This window comes from Aethalodelphis obliquidens, unplaced genomic scaffold, assembly GCF_003676395.1.
Source record: "Aethalodelphis obliquidens isolate GAN/ISIS:26980383/991018 unplaced genomic scaffold, ASM367639v1 scaffold8, whole genome shotgun sequence".
In the NCBI taxonomy this organism is placed as follows: Eukaryota; Metazoa; Chordata; class Mammalia; order Artiodactyla; family Delphinidae; genus Aethalodelphis; species Aethalodelphis obliquidens.
In genome coordinates, this window is record NW_020837952.1 from 45,259,674 (window position 1) to 45,280,221 (window position 20,548).

Below are 20,548 nucleotides of genomic sequence, written 5' to 3' on the forward strand. Positions count from 1 at the left end.
TTTTGAACAGGAAAGTAATTAAAAGAATATTATTGGAGGGCTTCCCAGGTGGCGCAGTGGTTGAGAGTCCGCCTGCCGATGCAGGGGACACGGGTTCGTGCCCCGTTCCGGGATTATCCCACATGCCGTGGAGTGGCTAGGCCCGTGAGCCATGGCCGCTGAGCCTGCGCGTCCGGAGCCTGTGCTCCGCAACGGGAGAGGCCACAACAGTGAGAGGCCCGCGTACCGCCAAAAAAAAAAGAATATTATTGGAAGAAAATTAGAAGAGACACCTGGGATGTATTGAAGAGGAGAGAGACCGGAGTTAGGATGGCAGAGAGAAGGCAGTTCCACTAGTTTAGATTTTAAATCAAGATTCCCCTAGACTAGAAGAAATAGCATAAGAATGAAAGGACGTGATGAAGTGAAGATGACTTCCAAGTTTTTGTCTTGGGTGAACCAAAGAACCTGTTCTCATGAACAGATAAGATTGGGTCCCTTGGGACTTCCCTGGTGGTCCAGTGGCTAAGACTCAGCACTCCCAATGCAGGGGGCCCAGATTTGATCCCTGGTCACGGAACTAGATCCCACATGCTGCAACTAAGAGTTTGCATGCCGCAACTAAAGATTCCATGTGCCACAACTAAAACATCCTGCGTGCTGCAACTAAGACCCAGCGCAGCCAAATAAATATTTTTTAAAAAGAAGAAGAAAAGATTGGGTCCTTAACAGGAATAAATGATTTCATGGGGAGAAATGGATGGGTTTGGTTTCAGAATCGTTGAATCTGAAGCTATAGTGAAACGCCGAGGAGAAATGTCCAGTTAGACATGGGGGACTAGACCTGGGGTAGGATCAAGAGCCATCAGAGCATAGGGTAGAGTGACGGGTAGTTTCCAGGCCAAACATCAGAACACAAGGAATCAGATGTTTCGAATTAAGATCAACTCATGTCGTTAGTTACCTACAGAGAGAAGGGAGTTAGTGAGGAGCAGCAGTTTTTCCCAAGGGGCAGGTGGAGTTACTGATGTTTTTCAAAGAGCAGTTTCAGGGGCTTTCCTGGTGGTGCAGTGGTTAAGGATCTGCCTGCCAATGCAGGGGACACGGGTTCGAGCCCCGGTCCAGGAAGATGCCGCAGAGCAACTAAGCCCGTGAGCCACAACTACTGAGCCTGTGCTCTACAGCCCGTGAGCCACAACTACTGAGCCCGCCTTGCTACAACTACTGAAGCCCGCGCGGCTAGAGCTCGTGCTCTGCAACAAGAGAAGCCACCACAATGAGAATCCTGCACCCTGCAATGAAGAGCAGCCCCCGCTCGCCGCAACTAGAGAAAGCCCGCATGTAGCAACGAACACCCAATGCAGCCAAAAAAAAAAAAAAAAAAAGCTCAATCCCTTTGTTTAAAAAAAAAAAAAAAAGCAGTTTCAGGGGCTTCCCTGGTGGTCCATTGGTTGACTCCGTGCTTCCACTGCAGGGAGCATGGGTTCGATCCCTGGTCGGGGTAATGGCAGGGTCAGAGGAAGCATTTTCCACCAGAGGGGATTCTGGCAGGTGATGGAAGCCTGCAAGAAGCAAGTGAGAGACTGAAGACGGTGAGGACGAGCCAGGCAGAAGTTAGGAAAAAAAGTGCTTCCTGATAAGGAGAGCTCACAGAAGAGTAGCCCTAGGTGTATTTTACTTCTTAACCACTGGGGGGAGGCCTTCCACCACAAATCAGCAGCTGGGAAGGATTCATCAAAGCATATTCCCCAGTTGAAAAACCTTTTTTCATTTCATTTTCTATCTTAAAAATGTGAAAAGTACCTGGTTTTCTATTCACTCCCCTTCTGTTCCCCAATATCCACGAATGCAAAGAAAACTCTTTACATAAGTTCACGGAACAGAATAATCGTTTAGGTCCTGCCCCAAACTGTGGAGTGCTTCAGAGGTTTCACAGCACATTCCTGTGCATTGACTTAACGTGGTAGGGAGGATAAGAATTATGATGTCCTTGTCCCATTTTACGTAGCAAGGAGATTAGAGCTTTGCCTGCGTTCATATATGTGTAGTGGAAGAGTCTGGACCCCTCCTTCAGTGCACTGTTATTAATATCATGCTACAGAAATCCTCTCCCACCCCCAAATTCTGCTGCTATTTGATTAAGCCATCTTCATTGTCTAGAGATGATAGGAGATGGGGTGGATCCCCTAGTGCTGTCACCTTTGAAAAGGAATTGGCCCCCATTCTCGACCCTGTAACGTAGGCCGGTCAGATTCTCCCCAGAGTGGCCTGGATGAGAACAGTGGGTGGATGTGATCCTCCGTGGGGAGGGTGAGCGGTGGTGTCTGAGAGTTTGATGTGCCTCAATTAGATCTTTGTGGTGGATCAAAGAAAAGAACTGACCTGTAATCTAGCACACTTGTTTGTTCACACTTGTAACCTATGGCAGAGCAGACAGTGAAGTAGGAAGAAAATGTAGGTTATGATTTGAAATCAGAGGGATGGAACTGATGACAGTCCACAGGCTAATTGGGCATGTGGGCTAAAGTCAGAGTTTAGACAAGCATTTTTTACTTAGATGGTGTTTAAAAATGCTTTTTAAAAATGGTTTCCAGTATTTAAAAATCAGGGGAGCTATCACACACACACACACACACACACACACACACACACACACACACACTCCGTGGGCCTTTTTTTGGCCCCACCGCATGGCATGTGGGATCTTAGTTTCCTGACTAGGGATCAAACCCGAGCCCCCTGCATTGGAAGCACAGAGTCTTAACCACTGGACCAACAGGGAAGTCTCTCTCTCTCTCTCTCTTTTTTTAATCTCAAAGGAACACTGGGGTCATACTTTCCTACTGGCGAGAATGGAATTGAGCTGATGGGGCGTGGGCTCCCCATTGTCCCTCTTTTTGCAACCGTCAGTTTCATTTCTTTTTATTAGTTTCCTGGCCTCCAGAGGCAGCTGACTTTGGAACCCCGAATTAAAGCCATTCTCTTTCTTGTCCTCCATTCTCTCATTCCTGCCCCCAAGAAAACAGTCTCATAATTAGCATTTGCTTTGTAGCTGTGCTTACCTTACAACATCAAGCAGACCTATTTTCTGAACTGACGTTTTCTATAGTAACAGAGAAACACAAAACCCAGGGGTGATAGCCAGTTTCCTTTAGATGCATACTTGAAGTCTGGAATAACCACATGGACACTGGGTAGGTGCTTTTCAAGCCTGCCTTTCAACTTTGGGATTCCCAGCTGTGGGAGAGCAAGTCATGCCTTGTATGGAAAGTTCTTTCTTCTGTTGAGTCCAAATTTGCTTTCCACTCTCAGCCGTTTTGTGATCCTTCTTCTGCCTGTTGAGGTTCCACAGACAAGTCTTAAAGCCAGAGTGTGTGAGAACCAGAGAGAACTTTTGGGGTCACTGTATTCACATTCTTATCGGGCAGTTGCCCTGATGTGCATCCACATGGCCTTGCTTACCGTGTTTCCTCGGGGGTTGATTTATGCTCACTGGACAGCTTTTTCCTTTGGCCTGACCTGCTCATTATTATTTCAGTATGTCCACTAAAGTGAATGCATTTAGGCTAAATTCTGTTTCTTTTTTTGTTGTTGCTCTTAGGATTATGTATATCACGTAGTGAGTGCGATCTGTGAATGGACAGTGGCCTTTGGTTTTATTTTCTACTTTCTAACATTCATCTACGATTTCCAGGTAGGTATTTATCAATACAAATGTTATAAGTTATGATGCGGATTAGTAGAAATCCATAGAACATTTCTTGCATTTAACATAAGAGCACTATCTTTTTACCCTTATGTGTTTGAAAAAATATGTAAGTATTGTGCAATTTAGTGTATTCCCAAAGGAAAGCATCTTGAATAGCTCTCCTAAACAAGGAAACGTTCATCTGTCCTCTGCCATTTGATGCTTATGGTCATAGATCCTGGTTATTATTTTTTCAAAGAGGTCTCACAAGTTCCAAATAACAGGAAATATGTCTTTTCTTAAAAATAAAAGTGTGTTGTTGAAAAATGTTCTCAAGGCAGAGAGAAGATGGGACCTTGTCAGATTTGGCAACAGGGAAAATCTTACATTTTGAAACAAGTGAATTACTAGCTAAAAGGTTAGAGAGAAGGCCAAGAAAACTCTTGAGGACCCAACTCGAGCTCAGTAGTGAGATCATCTCTGAGGGGGTGCAAAGCTGTTGGGAGTTTCAGAGCTGGCACTGGAATTGTTTACCTTCTTTTAAACCTTTTTTATTTTTTTAAAAATAGAGTGTCACCCTAAGGATATCCACAGAAATCAATGGTGATGTTTGAAGGAAGGAGAATTCAATCTCACTCAAGGAAAGTGGCAGACAATTTCTAGAAGTGGTACAGAGGATAGACAGGGTTTTAACGCTGCCCTGCGTGGAATTCATCTGCAGCACATCCAGGACTTGAATTTCTTTAAGAATTCCCAATAGTTGTACTATTTCCAAAGGTATGTTTTCCTAGAGAATGTAGAGCATTTATGACATTGTAGCAATGTTTTTATAATTTTCTAAGTAGACACTTTTTTATATTAACAAATTCATTACAGAAAAGATAAGGTGTTCCAGAAAATGGAGACCTCTTATTTTTTGTACAGATTCTGTTTTGTTTCTTTGTCTGTAAGAGATTTATGGAAATACACTAAAGGAGGAATTCATTAAAAAGTAAAATCAGGGAATATTCATTTTAAAATTTCATTTTTAGAGAATGCACTGTATAATTTTATATCTCAAGAGCATCTATAAAATTCAATTTATAATGATCATTAAGATTTCGTTAATAAACTAACACTAAGAGACTATGATTTTTAGATGAACCAAGCAAAATGCTTCTGTTGAAAGGCCTTAATACTACTATGCACATTAACTCAGTGACCACGGAAGACCACGGTTTTGAAATTCTGTCCCCCCCACAGGCCTCCCTGCTCACAGAGACCAAGCTTCTACCTTTGCTGCTAACTGGCAGTCCGTAGTGATGTAACTCCAGGTAGGATTGATTTAGCAAGGCAGCTTAGAAATCAAAAGCCTTCTAACAACAGAGTGAAATGCAGGTGAACAACTAACAGGAAAAACTCACTGGATTCCGGACTGTTGTCTTTACCAGATGAGCGGGGAGAGGGGAGTGTGTCTCAGGGAATATCCAAGTAAGGTAGGATTATGGGAAGGAGACTTTTGCTTAATACTAAACCTCTGCAAAAGCCAGTCTGCAAACAGCATTGCAGATTCCACTTATAAAACTACCCTTTATCGTTACTGGCATAACTTGACATACAGTCTGACTCACAAGCTGCAACTAACACCTTGCATTCATTTTACGCCGGTCAACGTGCTGATGGGAGCGCAGGTCTGAGAGAGGAGAAAGGGGAGCAGGGTGTGTGATGGAGTTTGTTTGCTCCTCTTCTTAATGCCTATGGCTGGATGTTTGCACACTTTACAAAATGTGAAGCAGGTCCTTTGCTCAGCAAGACCTGCACATGGTGCCACTTTTCACCCAAATCAAAAATGACAAATGAAAAGCAGGTCATTCCAGAGGAAGAAGTGGGTCTTGAAATAGGAAGGCTTAGGTTTAGAAGTTGAAGAGAAGGAACTCTTCTTCAGGGACCCTCCAGACCATAAACCCACGTCTGGCCAAGTGGGTCCAGACCTTGAGGGCATATGCCAAGGGCAGAGCAGCCCGCCTGGATAGCTGTGGAGGAAGGAGTGAGACTCAGGGGTGGTCAGCCACTTCTGCAAGGTCACACTCTATTTCCCCTAAAGGTTCAGTGGTGAGAGCCTCAGACCCGCTGCTGGGTTAGTGGTAACTTGTTATAATGCTGTGGCTCTCTGTGTAACACTGGAACTGAAATACTGGTTAAAGCTATGTTCTGCAGAGGGGGAGGAATGCCACTGATCTTTACCGTGGAACCTGCAGTAGAATGAATCCAGAGCTGGGTCTCCCTTGGAACAGACTTTTGTTATCAGCCCTTCTGGATGCATTGTCATTCATTTCTATATCTCTGTGCAAGATTTAGATTGGGAGCTCCTTGAGGGCAGAGTCTGCGCCTTAATCTTTGTCTTTGTAACTCCAGCATTTACCAGGCTGCCTCCTGGTACACAGTAGGTGCTTAATAAATAAATACTCACTGAATGCATGAATGAAGGAATGAGCAAATGAAGGCATGGCTAGGGATATTTGTAGTGCTGCAAAATGAGATTTACTCTGGTTTACTAATTAAGTGCTTAAATAGTCTGTGTCACCTTGTAATATTGACTGTTCTGCTCTGTGTGCTGTAAACGTTTCAGTTGTTTGGGCTTCTCCATTCTATGATGACTCTCTTCATCCTGGACAGTTACCACAGAAATTGTTAAATGGGCTAGACAAAATGGTACACCTGGCTTGGCAAACTGAGAAGGCCAAAAGTCACTCCAGACAATCACGTTCTGCTGATTCCATGAAATCTCTAAAGCTGATCTTATCCATATTCTGGTATTACTTCTAATTTCCATGAACTTGCATTTCCTTGGACCTCATGGCTAAAGGAGTAAAATAAAATGAAATATTTCTTTATTTTAGTAGTTTGTGTCTCTGTTAAATTACAATATGTCGACGGGGTGCTACTATGAAGTATATTTATCCGGGAAAGGATTCTAGCTCCACTTGGACTCTATAAAGGTAGAGTTTAAACCTTATATGTTCTTTTTTTTTTTTTTTTTTTGCGGTACGTGGGTCTCTCACTGTTGTGGCCTCTCTCGTTGTGGAGTACAGGCTCTGGACGCGCAGGCTCAGCAGCCATGGCTCACGGGCCCAGCCGCTCCGCGGCATGTGGGATCTTTGCGTACCGGGGCACGAACCCATGTCCCCTGCATCGGCAAGTGGACTCTCAACCAGTGCGCCACCAGGGAAGCCCACCTTATGTATTCTTAATTCATGTAGATTTGCATGTGGGCAGGATGGCTCATCTTTGTAGAGATTCTTGAATAGTAGTATCAGAAGTTTGCACCAGAAATCCAATCCAAATTTGTTGAAGGAAAAAGGGGCATCTATTGCTTCAAGTAATGAGAAGTCCGGGGGTAGAGCTGGCTATAGGGATGGCTGGATCCACAAGTGCCACCAGGACTCCATCTGTTCTCTCCTTCTCTCAGCTCTGCTTTTCTCTCTGTTGGCATCATTCTCAGGCAGGCTTTCCCCTGGTGGGAGTGAGATGGCTTCTAGAAGACCCAGGCTACAAACTGTCCAGTGGAATGAGAGGGCTTCCTAAAAGTTCCAACCAAAGCTCTCCAATTGAAACTCACTGTCTCTGATTGGCTGCCTTGGGCCACATGCCCATCCTGTAGCCCAGGGAGGCGTGATGATGCTCTGATTGGTCAGACCAGCATCACATGTCCACCTCTGGAGCATTGAGGGGTCCACACCGCCCAAACTACTGGGCTGATGGTGCGGGAAAGTTGTTTCTCAGAAGAAAGGGATGATAAATGGATCTTGCACAGACAAAAAGCTGCAGATTCCACTATGAAATTAAAGTCTTCCCTGACCCCACAGGTCAGAAAAGCCAACCCAGCTTGATTCAGAGCAAACCAAATTTTACCTGCTGCCAATCTTTTCAGGTAAAAAAAAAAGATAAGTAAATGTAAGCCAGGTAGGTAATAATGTACCTTCAGTTAACTTCAAAGTTATGTTTATACTTCTCCAAGCTTCTCGTGTTCTTATTTAACCTCTGTGAGATTGGTCAGGCAGTTAATTGTCACGTGCTTCAAATGAGGAAACTAAGGCAAAGAAAAAGAGGTTCAGTGACCTGTAAGTGGTTCTACCACCGGATGGCAACAGATTCCTGTCTGGGACTCTTGTTTTCTAATCCAGTGCATCTTTTTTTTTTTTCTCCCCAAACATTAACAGAGGATTCCACAGAAATTGTATTTCATAAACCAAATTAAGTACATCAGTGTTGTGCTGTGTTTGGGTTTCCTAACATCCCTTACATGTGGCATGGTCCCATGTTCCCAGTTTTTACTCATTTGGAGACACACTGGTCTGGTATTTGGGCCTGGAATGAGGAAGGGGGAGTGGGAGGAAGATAAGTGGTCTCCATTCTCTCCCATTCCTTGATTCTGGCAAGCCTGGAGGCCCAGCCGTCTCCCCACACACATACTCTTGGTCTGGCTCTGAATACCCCGCATTCTCAAGGCCAGAATGTCATGCATCTGCATCTTGTCTGTTGCACAAGAGAGCAACCACAGCCTCAAGCCCTGGAGGAGAAGCTTCTGACGCTCCTGGGTCACCCCCAGCAGATTCATCTTCTGAAACGAAGGGCAGCGGTATGCCAAACTCACACTGGGAGGGGGTGGTGACCTCCAAAATCAATGCTTGGAAAATGCTGAAGGGGCTACCAGCCATCTGCACTGTGGTTTGGGTCAGGGTGCCATGAGATAGATGATGCCTAGTGAGCCTGCAGCCCAGGTAGTCCCTCAGTGATGAGCAAAGCCCTCCATCCCCAGAGCCGGCTCTACCTTTGGACTCTTCAGTTACGTGAATCTCTTTTTAACTTCGGTAAACTTGAGCTGGATTTCCCATGCTTATTCCTATAAGAGCCCTGACTTAATACAAATACCCAAGAGTTCTCCTAATATGCAAATATAGCAAACTGCTGTTATCTGGACTCACTGTGCTGGGGTGGAAAGATAATTTCTAGATAACAGGTGATTCAACTGTTCCCACTCACAGCCCTTACTCTCTGAACCATGTTTTCTTTTTTTTTAAATCTCGAATCAGTAATATATTGATGTGATTCAAAAATCAAAACGATATAAAAAGGTACTCTGTGAAAAGCCTTTGTACTTTCCTCTACCCACACTTAATTCACCGCTCTTCTGGCAGATAGCCCCTTTTAATGAAAATACAAGCAGAAACACACATTTAAGAACCAGCTTTGAGAAATTTAACTTACTTAGAAATAATAGGCTTTAATTGATGGACCTACCTTGATACATCATTACACCATAGTCTGTAGTATCCATTAGGGTTCACTCTTGGTGTGGTGCACATTCCATGAGTTTTGACAAATGTAGCATGGCATGTAGCTGCTATTGTAGTATCATACAGAATAGTTTCACTGTCCACAAAATCCTTTTGTCATTTTGAAAAAGACAAAGTTGGGACTACCTGTGGAGAGACAGCATAAAATTTTCTCAGTACCAGCTATTCAGGGACTTTTGTTTAACCACCAAGAACATTTCTTTACTTGCTTGCATTATGACTCAGTTCCTGTTAATATTGACTGAGCATCCAACCACAACGAAGATACTGTGAGAAGGGGGCAGGGAGTAGGTAGTGGGAACATGATAGAGAGAGGGCTCCTGTGCCACACCAATCTTTGGTGGGAGTTTGAGATTAGCTCTCCCACAACCATGCATGACCCTTGAAGGGGAGCACCGAAATGGCTAAGGATGCCATGGGGCAGTGAGGCTGGGGGCTGGGGGCCTTTCAGTATGATTAAGGCCCTGGTAGCTGTGAGGTGTGAACTCTGAACTCTTAATATCTTTTGCTTCTGGTTGGTGCAGTAACATGGACTTTGGGTTAGAAACATCTGCTCTCTACTTGCCAAGGAGGCAATCATGGTGGGGTGCAGGCTTCCCCCAGGTAAGTAACAGAAGTCCTCGGTGCTCACACTTGTCAGACGGATGGGCTTGGCATCCTACCTCCAGCAGGTGATGTGGTTGGAGGATGTAGAGTTCTCTGAGCCTCCAGCGGAAGCAGAAGGGTCTCCGGGCTCGGGGTCCCAGGTTCCAGCACTCTTGCTCATCAGGCTAATGTTAGCACAAGTGATAGGAATGCCTGGAAGACAAAATTCACCTTCTTGAACAATCCTGTTGCTTAGGGTCAGCCCAGAGAAGCACATTCCGTGTGCCACCCAAGATATCTGATTTAGGGTGAAGAGTGATGTAGTTAGAGCTGGCCAGCAATTTGACAGCTGCTAACATAACCTTTAACACGTGTATTAAAATGAATACTGAGCTTAGTTCAGTCTGTCATTTCCTCTTAATACTTGAAAAGCCAGAGTTTTGTTTGAAAGTTCCCTCAAAAGGCTCTAGCGGGTGAATTTATTCTTCCGCTTGACCACACTTGGAACTCTGAAGTCAGAACCACCTTGAAACTGAAACCAGGAAAATCCCTGGTCTCTCTGGCCGAGAGAAGCAAAGGTATGCTCTGAGGTTTATTAAATAATTACCCAGTTGCTGACATGTTGTAGGGGAGGGAAGAGCCAAGGTGCTGGCAAGTATGAATAGACGTTAGTGAGGATCTTGTGTCATGGGGCTTATAAATGAGGTAGAACATTTTGGTGTTCCCTGACCTTTGGCTCAAACCGGGGCATGTGTTCTTTTGAGAAGACTCAGTTAACTAGGCCTTGGTGTGCTCTGTCGTTGTTTTGACTGTCTGAAAGACCACAGTCAGCTGTGATCCAATTAATGCTGAAGATACTCAAAAGTCGTTGGCTGTTGGGAGCAGATGCAGCAGTGACTTGAAGAGAAGAAAATGAGAAGTGGGGCTTCCCTGGTGGCACAGTGGTTAAGGATCCACCTGCCAATGCAGGTGACACGGATTCGAGCCCTGGTCCGGGAAGATCCCACATGCCACGCAGCAACTAAGCCCTTGTGCCACAATTACTGAGCCTGCGCTCTAGAGCCCGCAAGCCACAACTACTGAGCCCACGTGCCACAACTACTGAAGCCCGTGTGCCCTAGAGCCCTCGCACCGCAACTACTGAGTCCATGCCATGTGTTTTAGGGCCCGTGTGCCACAACTACTGAGCCTGCATGCTGCAACTACTGAAGCCCACGTGCCTAGAGCCTGTGATCCGCAACAAGAGAAGCCACTGCAATGAGAAGCCCACGCACCTCAACAAAGAGTAGCCCCCGCTCGCCACAACTAGAGAAAGCCCACATGCAGCAAGGAAGACCCAATGCAGCCAAAAAAAGAAAGTGAGAAGTGAGGGAAAAAACCTGGAATTAATTGGCCATTTCGACTTCCCATCTGCAGCTGGTGTGAATGGCAGATGAGGGCAGGTTTCCTAATAAATGGCCCTGAGACTAACTCAGTTCAGAGGTTCAGGGAGGGAGGATGATAACTTCCTTCAATACTCCCCAGACTTCAACCATTTGTGTGTCTCCTTTGCAATTTTTGTCATCCTCTTACTGCAATTTACTGAATATTTTTCACTGACTCACTTTTTAACTATTTTTATTTTAAAAAGAAACTTCTCCCGTTGCTTCTCCTCCTGGACTGCCTGGTTTGGTGAATGGTGTTACCATTCCCTGGGTCACCCAGGGCAGAAACACTCTGCTCCCCAACCCCACCTCATGTTCCATTAACTTTATCTCCTATGTACTGGGTTAAAAGATAATTATCATCCAAACCAGGGCATTCTGGGGAATGAAAGGGACATTATTAATAAGTGAACCAGAAGGAAACTGGGTTTGTCGGAAGCAAACGGGGATATGTGGTTAACCATCTACATGGCCTTGAAACCTCTTCCTCCTCCCCATTCCCACCATCACTACCTTATTTATTCATAATTATTTGCCTTCATAATTATTTGCTTGGACTAGTGCAGTAGCTCACTATCGTTTCCTTAATTTCATTCTTGGTCCTTTCCAACACATCTTACACACTGCACATACACATTTGATATAACAGCCTCTTAAAATCCTTCAGTGGCTCCCCATAACTTCAGGATAAATTTCAAATTCCTTAGTATGGCTTACCAGGCTCTTCACAGATCTGTTCCTTTTTATCCTTCCAGCCTGTGAGCTCATTTATTTATTCATTCATTCAACATTTATTGAGAGTTACTCTGGGTTGGCACCGTGCTAGTCTCTGGAATATAACCATAAATAAGATGGGTTTCTGCCCTCAAGGTATTTATAGTGGAGTGGAGAAACAGCCAAGGAAACACTAGAGTTAAAAAAAAATAAAACAAATAACATGCTATGGTGAAGCACTGCCCTCTCTGACCTCATGGCTCAAAGTGTGTTCCAGGGACCTGGAAGCTTGATAGAAACTCAGAATCTTAGGGCCCCAACCCAGACTCACTAAATCCAAATCTGCGTTTTAGTAAGACGCTTAGGTGGTTCGAGTTAACATTAGTTTGCAAAGCCTGGTCTGTGGGACTGTGCTAGTTGAAGAGCTTGGTTCAGTTCCCTAGGGATGGTCATGCCTGGAGGGAGACTTGGAGGAGGAGATAGAGTTTGCTAAATGAAGGCAAGGTGGGAAAAGGGATTCACCTGTGCTGTGGAACAGAGGCAAGAGAGCTTATGCTGTTTGGTGGGAATTACAAGTTTTTCAGTATCTGGGGACATGGGTTTCAGGTGGGAGCCTCACCTAACTCAGAGATACCTTATTCAAGGAGAAAAAATGATCAACCTCAGCACCTTCATTTCTTCTTTGAGCCCATCTGGAAATGATGATTTAGAACGAATACTTTAATTCATAGAGACAGACAGTAGAATAGGAATGACCAGGAGCTGGAGGGAGGGGAGAATGGGGAGTTACTGTTTAATGGGTACAGAGTATATGTTTTGAGATGATGAAAAAGTTCCGGAAATGGATAGTGGTGGTGGTTACACAACATTGTGAATGTGCTTAATGCCACTAAAACCGTATGCTTCAAAATGGTGAAAGTGGCAAATTCTTATGTTATATATATTTTATCACAATTCTAAAAAAGGAATCTTTGACTTTGGAGTCAAAGACTTGGTTTTCAAGTTCCAGCTTTGATGCCCCAGCAAGTCAGGTAACTTCATGGAACCTCAGTGTCTTCATCTGTAAAATGGGAATAACCATCATACCTGCCTCATAGTCTTGTCATGAAGATTCACTGGAGCAATGCCCGTAAAGCACCTGGGAGCTCGCTGGGTTTTCCTTATGCCCATTAAATATTTAAAAGCATGTTCTTATCCTTAGCACAATGTCTGGCACAGCTAGCCCTTGGCATCACAGTTATTTTTACCCCTTCCACTTCCTCTTTGAGGTAGCAGTGGTTTTCAACTCTTAGCTGCACATTAGAATCACCTGTAGAGTTTTGTAAACAGCCTTTTGCCTGGAGCAACTAAATGAATTTCAGGAATAGAGCAGAAGCATCATTATTCCAGGTGATTCCAATGTGTGGCCAAGGCTGAGAACTGTACTATAGCAGTGGTCCACAAGCCTTAGTGTGTATCAGAATCACCTGGAGGGCTTGTCAAAACAATTCTTGGGTCCCCGCCCCATCCCTCTCCACCCCGAGTTTCAAGTTTAGTAGATACAGAACAGCCTTTCACTTTATTCCATCATCTATGTGGTGGCCCTTTCTTTTTGTTTGCAGTCTACCCACTACTTAACCTCTTCCAGACCCATTACTCAACTGAACTTTTTCTTGAAAACACTTGCCAATAGTCTTCTTCATGCCAATGCTCTCCATATTCTCCAACTGTGGCCTTAGACACAATTCACCATGTCTCAAAATTCTCCTCCTTTGAATTTAGGGCCACTACTCTGGGTCATGTTTTCCTTATTTCTCTTTCCTTCTCCCTCCCCCACTTGGAAGTACGGATTCCCATGTGGGACTCCCATGACCATATTCTGGAATTCCTTTATTTATCCCTTAAAAAGATCACAAGAAGATGTGGCACATATATACAATGGAATATTACTCAGCCATAAAAAGAGACGAAATTGAGCTATTTGTAATGAGGTGGATAGACCTAGAGTCTGTCATACAGAGTGAAGTAAGTCAGAAAGAGAGAGACAAATACCGTATGCTAACACATATATATGGAATTTAAAAAAAAAAAATGTCACGAAAAACCTAGGGGTGAAACAGGAATAAAGACACAGACTTACTAGAGAATGGACTTGAGGCTATGGGGAGGGGGAAGGGTAAACGGTGACAAAGCGATAAAGAGGCATGGACATATATACACTACCAAACGTGAGGTAGTTAGCTAGTGGGAAGCAGCCGCATAGCACAGGGAGATCAGCTCGGTGACCGCCTGGAGGGGTGGGATAGGGAGGGTGGGAGGGAGGGAGACGCAAGCGGGAAGAGATATGGGAATATATGTATATATATAACTGATTCATTTTGTTGTGAAGCTGAAACTAACATACCATTGTAAAGCAATTATACTCCAATAAAGATGTTAAAAAAAAAAATAAAATAAAAAATAAAAAAAAAAAAGATCACAGTCTTAGAAGTGAGACAGACATGGGTTCATATCTTGTACCTGGACAATTTACTCAAACTCTGAGCCTCATTTTCCTTACTGGTGATGATAATAGTGCCCCTGTAAATAATACATCCCTGACACATAACACCCAACTATTATAGGGTTTCGCCTTTAAGAACATGGTAAAATCTTGACCTTGAAGAGAACTCCAGGAGTGGTGGGACTAACCCATAGGATGCAGAGGGCAGAGCCAGGGATATCAAAAACACAGTGTGGAAGAATAAAGCCAGGATTTACCAAGGGGCAAGGAAATGGGCCCAACCAAGGATTTTCCAGGAACGCCTGGGCAGACAGAGAGGTGAGAGATGGGATCTTAGAAAAGGAACTGACCATGAGATTCCCTGTGACTACATTAAAATGTGAGCCTATGGGCTGGTCCATGCACAGGATGGGGGTTGTTAATAGTGCTATCACGAGCTATGAAATGGCCCCAGAGGACGCCCACAAGGGGATTTCAACCCCAGCAGTGTGGAATTCAGTCCCTTTGGCAAGAAACAAAGTGATAAAGGACCTGTTACAGTTTGCACCATTTATTACTGTCGTGTGCAAAACATGATTCGGGGCATTACACAGAGCTCTTGTTACCACCAGATGAGGTCTCTGAGTGCTGTTTCCCGTTGATGATGTTATTCAGCAGGACGGCTCACATGTTGAAATTTGAAACTCCTTGGGTGAAGAATGCCTCTGCAGGCTGTACCAGATGTTGCTTGTGTAGCTCCCCAAGCCCAGAAAGATGAGTTAATCCTTGAAGGAAATTATTCTGAACTTGCATCAAACTCAGAGGCTTTGATCCAACAGGCCATGGCAATAAAACGCAAGGCTATCAGAAGAGCTGTGGGTGGTAGTCCTGTCTCTGAGAAGGGAACAGGGCCACTGGCCCCCGGCTGCATTCCAGATGCAGACAGCCAGGAGCAGAGGCCTCACTTAGTGTGATGTTGTGAAAATCCTGCACTTTAAACACGTGTAGTGGGACTTCCCTGGTGGCGCAGTGGTTAAGAATCTGCCTGCCAATGCAGGGGACATGGGTTTGATCCCTAGTCCGGGAAGATCCCACATGCCGCGGAGCAACTAAGCCCGTGTGCCACAACTACTGAGCCTGTGCTCTAGAGCCCGTGAGCCACAACTACTGAGCCCACGGGCCACAACTACTGAAGCCCGCGTGCCTAGAGCCCATGCTCCGCAACAAGAGAAGCCACTGCAATGAGAAGCCCACGCACTGCAATGAAGAGTAGCCCCCGCTTGCCGCTACTAGAGAAAGCCCGTGCGCAACAACGAAGACCCAGCACAGCCAAAAATAAATAAATAAATAAATTTATAAATGAAATCATATACTCTTTAAAAAAACCCCAAAAAACACATGTATTCATAAACGAAAACTTCCTCACCCTTTAAAGACCCTGCAGAAGTACCACCCTCTCCAAGATGCTTCCCTGGAAGGTTCCAGGCCTCACTGACCCCACTCACTTTCCTTTACCTTCATTATCCATAGCACGCAGCTTGCCCCTTGATGATTCTCCAAATACAGTCTTCTGCCTTCAGTTGTGTGGTAAGTTTCCAGAGGTCCTAAACCAAGTCTAGTTTATATTTCTTTGTATCTCTGAATGCCTAGCACTCTAAGAGGCATCGTGGTCATCGTTTCATCCTTAGAATCCAGCATAGTACCTGGCACATAGCAGACACTCAGTAAATGAATAAGTGCTTATTAAATGAATGGAATTGTTTGTTGATAGCGTAGCTGAACTGGCATGAAAAAACAAATAAGGGAAGGTGGAACAGGCACCTCTTGTGTTGTTGGCCCAGCACTTCACCCCCTCTCTTCCATAAGTTTCCTCTTTCTTCGCCCCATCTTTACGGTTCCCACAGGAGCTGCCATGTTGTTTCATGACTCTTTGGAGTTATCTGACTTGAACTACTTGAATGAGTCCTTCCCGGGGATTTTTCAACTTGGAACCAGAGAGAATGTTAAGATAATTTCTTTCTAGTGCCCAAAGCTATGTAGATATACTGAGAGCTGTTGGCCCCCCTGTTTTTCACCACGTGGAGAAAGGTGATGGCTAGCTAGAAGGAAGAATGAAACTAAGGAAGCGAGTGAATGAAGGCACAGAGACAAGAAGAATAAAAGAGAAACCTGATGGTCTTGGAGTTCTGTTTCAGTGGTTCCTGTGCCCCAGGCACATTCCTGTCTTTTGGTTTCACAGATGTCACATTATCCCTTACTATAGTCCCTTCTTTTGCTTAAATGAGCTTGAGTTAGGTCTCTGTCACTTGTAACCATACAAGTCTCAACTAATACAGAAGTGCCTGCTTCTTGGTAGATACTCCATAAAAAAGAATGGATGAATAAAATCTCATTATGTCACGTTATGAAGTTTTGCAAATGGGGTATTTCAAAACTTCCCATCCTTATTTGTGGTTTTAATAGACCCATCTTTGATATCCCTCCCAGAGCTAGCACAGTTCTGAATAGAGGGAAGGCACATGGTATACATGCAAGCTGCAATTTCTGGTAGGTTGATTCTTCATTTTTCATTTTCAGTGACTTTTTATCTGTGTGTGCATTTGCCGAGAATCAGATGCTTGGGGCTGCAATGCCATCTGTACGTGATGGAAGACATTTGTAAGGACTTTTTAAAGTGCACGTAGAGTAATGGGCTCTGAACAGCAGTTGGGGACTAAATATGAAAACATGAAAGGATATGGTCTTCATGAGCAAGGATGATGGAAAAGAGCTTTTTTTTTGGCTGCGAGGGGTCTTCGTTGCTGTGCGCAGCTTTCTCTAGTTGTGGCAAGCGGGGGCTACTCTTCCTTGCAGTACCTGGGCTTCTCATTGCAGTGGCTTCTCTTGTCGTGGAGCACAGACTCTAGGCGTGCGGGCTTTAGTAGTTGTGGATTGCAGGCTCAGTAGTTGTGGCTCACAGGCTCTAGAGCACAGGCTCAGTAGTTGTGGCACACGGGCTTAGTTGCTCTGCGGCATGTGGGATCTTCCCAGACCAGGGATCAAACCCGTGTCCCCTGCATTGGCAGGTGGATTCTTAACCACTGCGCCACCAGGGAGGTCCCGGAAAAGAGCCTTTGAACAGCTCCATGATAGACAAGATGGTGCTAGAGACTTACTGGTATCCACATTTTCTGAACTTCAAATCCAGGCACATGGCCCAATGCATAAGAGGGAATTTGTGGGAACAGTGGGAGAACTTATTGGATGTTGCGTCACCAGCTCCGCATCTCTGGTTACCGTATTTGTAGAGCTAATCTTTAGCATCAAACCCTTCTTTAGACAGACTGGTCTACTCATTGCCACACAAATAGGCCATATGGATTTTATATTTGGCACACTTGCCCACAAAATCCCTGGTGCCAGATACCTCTCCCTCCCTTACTTCATCTCCTTCTATTCACATCAAACTCATCCTCCAAGGTCCAGCTATCTTATCTTCTCCAGAAATGACTGTTCTATCTAATCTGTCACATCTGGAATTTCATCATTCATTTTAAGAATGTTAAGTATGTGTGGTATAACTTCATTCATACTCCTCATTCCCATGAAAAACATCACTAATTGATATTGGTGCTCTTTCTCTCCAAGGCTGGCAAGAACTTCAGAATTCTTCTCCACATAGCACTTGAGGCAGCCACTGAAGGCTCACGGCAAGTGACGTGAGACCTAGTTGCTATCTCTGTTCCATTCCCTTATATTGTTATTTGAAGTTTCTGAGTGTGCTTGTCTTCTATCACCAACTCGGCTATTAAGTCCTTGAGGGCAGGGACAATAGAAGTAACAATAATAGCATCATAATAATATCAATAATCATAATAAGGAAAACAATAATAATAGCAGCAGCAGCAAATATTTATTAAACACATGTGCTGGCACTGTACTAACCATTTTACATGTACAGTTGGCCCTCTGTATCCGGGTTCCACATTCGCAGATTCAACCAACCACAGATTTCAATCTGGTTGGCTGAAATCTGCACAGATGTGGAACCCTGGGTATGGAGTATTTATTTTATATAAGGTACTTGAGCATCTGCAGATTTTGGTATCTGTTGGGGATGGGTGGGTGGTGGAACCAATCCCACGTGGATACCAAGGGGCAACTGTGTTTTCTAATTTAGTCCTCAACACAATCCTGTGGAGAAGGGATTAGTCAGGTTTTTTTTTTTTTTGCGGTACGCGGGCCCCTCACTGTTGTGGTCTCTCGCGTTGCGGAGCACAGGCTCCGGATGCGCAGGCTCAGTGGCCATGGCTCACGGGCCCAGCCGCTCCGCGGCATGTGGGACCTTCCCGGACCGGGGCACGAACCCGTGTCCCCTGCATCGGCAGGCGGACTCTCAACCACTGCGCCACCAGGGAAGCCCAGTCAGGTTTTATAGATAGGGATTCTGAGTCTTTTATTTATTTTACAAATTGAGTTTTTAAAATAAAAATTGTATATATTTTAGGTGTACGACATGATGATTTTTTTTGTTTTGGCCGCACCACGAGGCATGTGGGATCTTAGTTCCCTGACCAGGGATCGAACCCGTGCCCCCTGCAGTAGAAGTGCAGAGTCTTGACCACTGGTTGCTAGGGGAAGTCCCACGACAAGATGATTTGATACACATATACGTAGTGTATGCAGTAATCATACACTGCAATTAAGCGAATTAACATATCTTCTCCCATAGTTAACTTTTTTAGTTACTGTTTTGGTGAGAGCACTGAAATTACTCTTAGCAGATTTCCAGTAATCACTATGGTATTCTTAACCACATCATGCTGTACATTAGATCTCCAGACTTATTCATCCTCCATAAGTGCAACTTTGTATCCTTTGACCAACATCACCCCATTTCCCCCACCTTCCCACCCCTGGTAACCATCATTCTATTCTTTACTTCTATACATTCAACTTTCTTAGATTCCACATATTAAGTGAGATCATGCAGTTTTATTTCTGTGCCTGGCTTATTTCAGTTAGCATAATGTCTTCCAGGCTCATCTATGTTGTTTCACATGGCAAGATCTCCTTCTTTTTTTTTAAAGCTGAATAAAATTTCTTTATATATATATATATATATGTATATATATATATATATATATACATACACATACATACACACCACAATTTTTTAATCTGCTTATCTGTCAATGGACACTTAAGTTGTTTCCATATCTTGAGTTTAAAGATGATAAGTAACTTGTCCAAATGTACACAGCCAGAATGTGGCAGAACCAGAACCTGACCTCCAAACCTTTGCTCTTACCCAATGTGCTATATCATGTTGAATCTTCCAAGTACCAGAAAACCGTGTGCATCGTATTTGCTGAATATACATTTTTTATAAAAAAATGAGGTTCTTCACAAGAGACAGCAAAATTGAATCGAAAATACCAGAAGCAAATTCTCCTCCCCAAAGAGTTGGAGCATACTTGAAAGGGGTCTACTTCACTTTCCCAATATCCTTGGCTGAAGGCAATGCCATTTCCCATTCCACAGGTAAACATGCTTTGTGGAAATAGGAATACTAAGAATTGACTCTGGGGAGGAGGTAGGCTCTCTGGTGAAGAAGCAGCTCTGGGAGCTGGGAGCCTCCTGACAGATCCTCACGGCGGCCCTACTAACTACCACCAAGCCACTGGCACCTCCCTGGGACTATTTCCAAATCTGTAGAATGATTCATTTGGACTCAATTAGCACTTTCGCAAAGTGTTCCCTGAAATATTAGCCCTACAAGAAATTCATATACAACGTGGTTCTTGTCAAATGTTATCGGGAATTGCATTTCCCCTTGGGAGGCACACAATCCATATTAAAGGATCTGAGAAGACCAGCAGGAAAGATCCTGCTTATCTAATATTTAATTAATGTTTATTTAACCCAGTGTCTCCTAACCCATTTTGGTTTCACATAATAACTGCTAATATCTCTCAGAGCTAATACCCACACTTAGGTTAAAAAACAATTGGCTACATACTTTCTAAAGATCCTTCCTAACATTCTCTAAGTCTCAGAAATAATAATGTAACTTGACTATAAACTGTCTTTCAGTGAATTAAATGTGGAAGCATAGTTTCAAAATTTTGAGATTTCTTTGTCAGAAAAGTTTCGAGGGTGTTAAGATGACTTACCCAGGTTTAGCCGTTCATGCTGCCCTGTGAGTTTCCTGAAGGGGACAATAGGGGGCACTAGTGGACTGCAGTAACAGCCACCCCATCCATAAATAGCAAGAAGGAGCAACCATAGTTGTAGCAACCAGAGCTGTTCCTTTTCCAGCCGAATGGAAAGCTACTGAGAGCCAACTCTTCTCCCTTTTGGGTCTCTCTCCCTCTCTTTC

At 44.1% G+C, this 20,548-nt stretch overlaps 1 protein-coding gene and 1 long non-coding RNA gene across 3 annotated transcripts in view; one reads left to right on the plus strand and one right to left on the minus strand.

Moving 5' to 3' along the window:
* DRAM1 (DNA damage regulated autophagy modulator 1) overlaps positions 1-20,548 on the plus strand; it is an 86,861-nt gene that overhangs the window by 37,975 nt on the left and 28,338 nt on the right. The window contains exons 6-7 of one of the 2 annotated variants that reach the window (XM_027107345.1): positions 3,581-3,673; positions 4,237-6,140. In XM_027107345.1, the coding sequence (XP_026963146.1) occupies positions 3,581-3,673; positions 4,237-4,281 (138 nt within the window). In that variant the 3' untranslated portion in view covers positions 4,282-6,140. Of the gene's footprint in view, positions 1-3,580; positions 3,674-4,236; positions 6,141-20,548 lie in introns of those variants that run through there. The other variant, XM_027107346.1, reaches the window with a different exon arrangement.
* LOC113620907 (uncharacterized) overlaps positions 6,814-20,548 on the minus strand; it is a 66,400-nt gene continuing 52,665 nt past the window's right edge. The window contains exons 4-7 of the long non-coding RNA XR_003432973.1: positions 20,343-20,548; positions 9,666-9,801; positions 8,948-9,129; positions 6,814-7,736 (exon numbers count right to left, since the gene is read on the minus strand). This is a non-coding gene — a long non-coding RNA (uncharacterized LOC113620907). The remainder of the gene's footprint in view (positions 7,737-8,947; positions 9,130-9,665; positions 9,802-20,342) is intronic.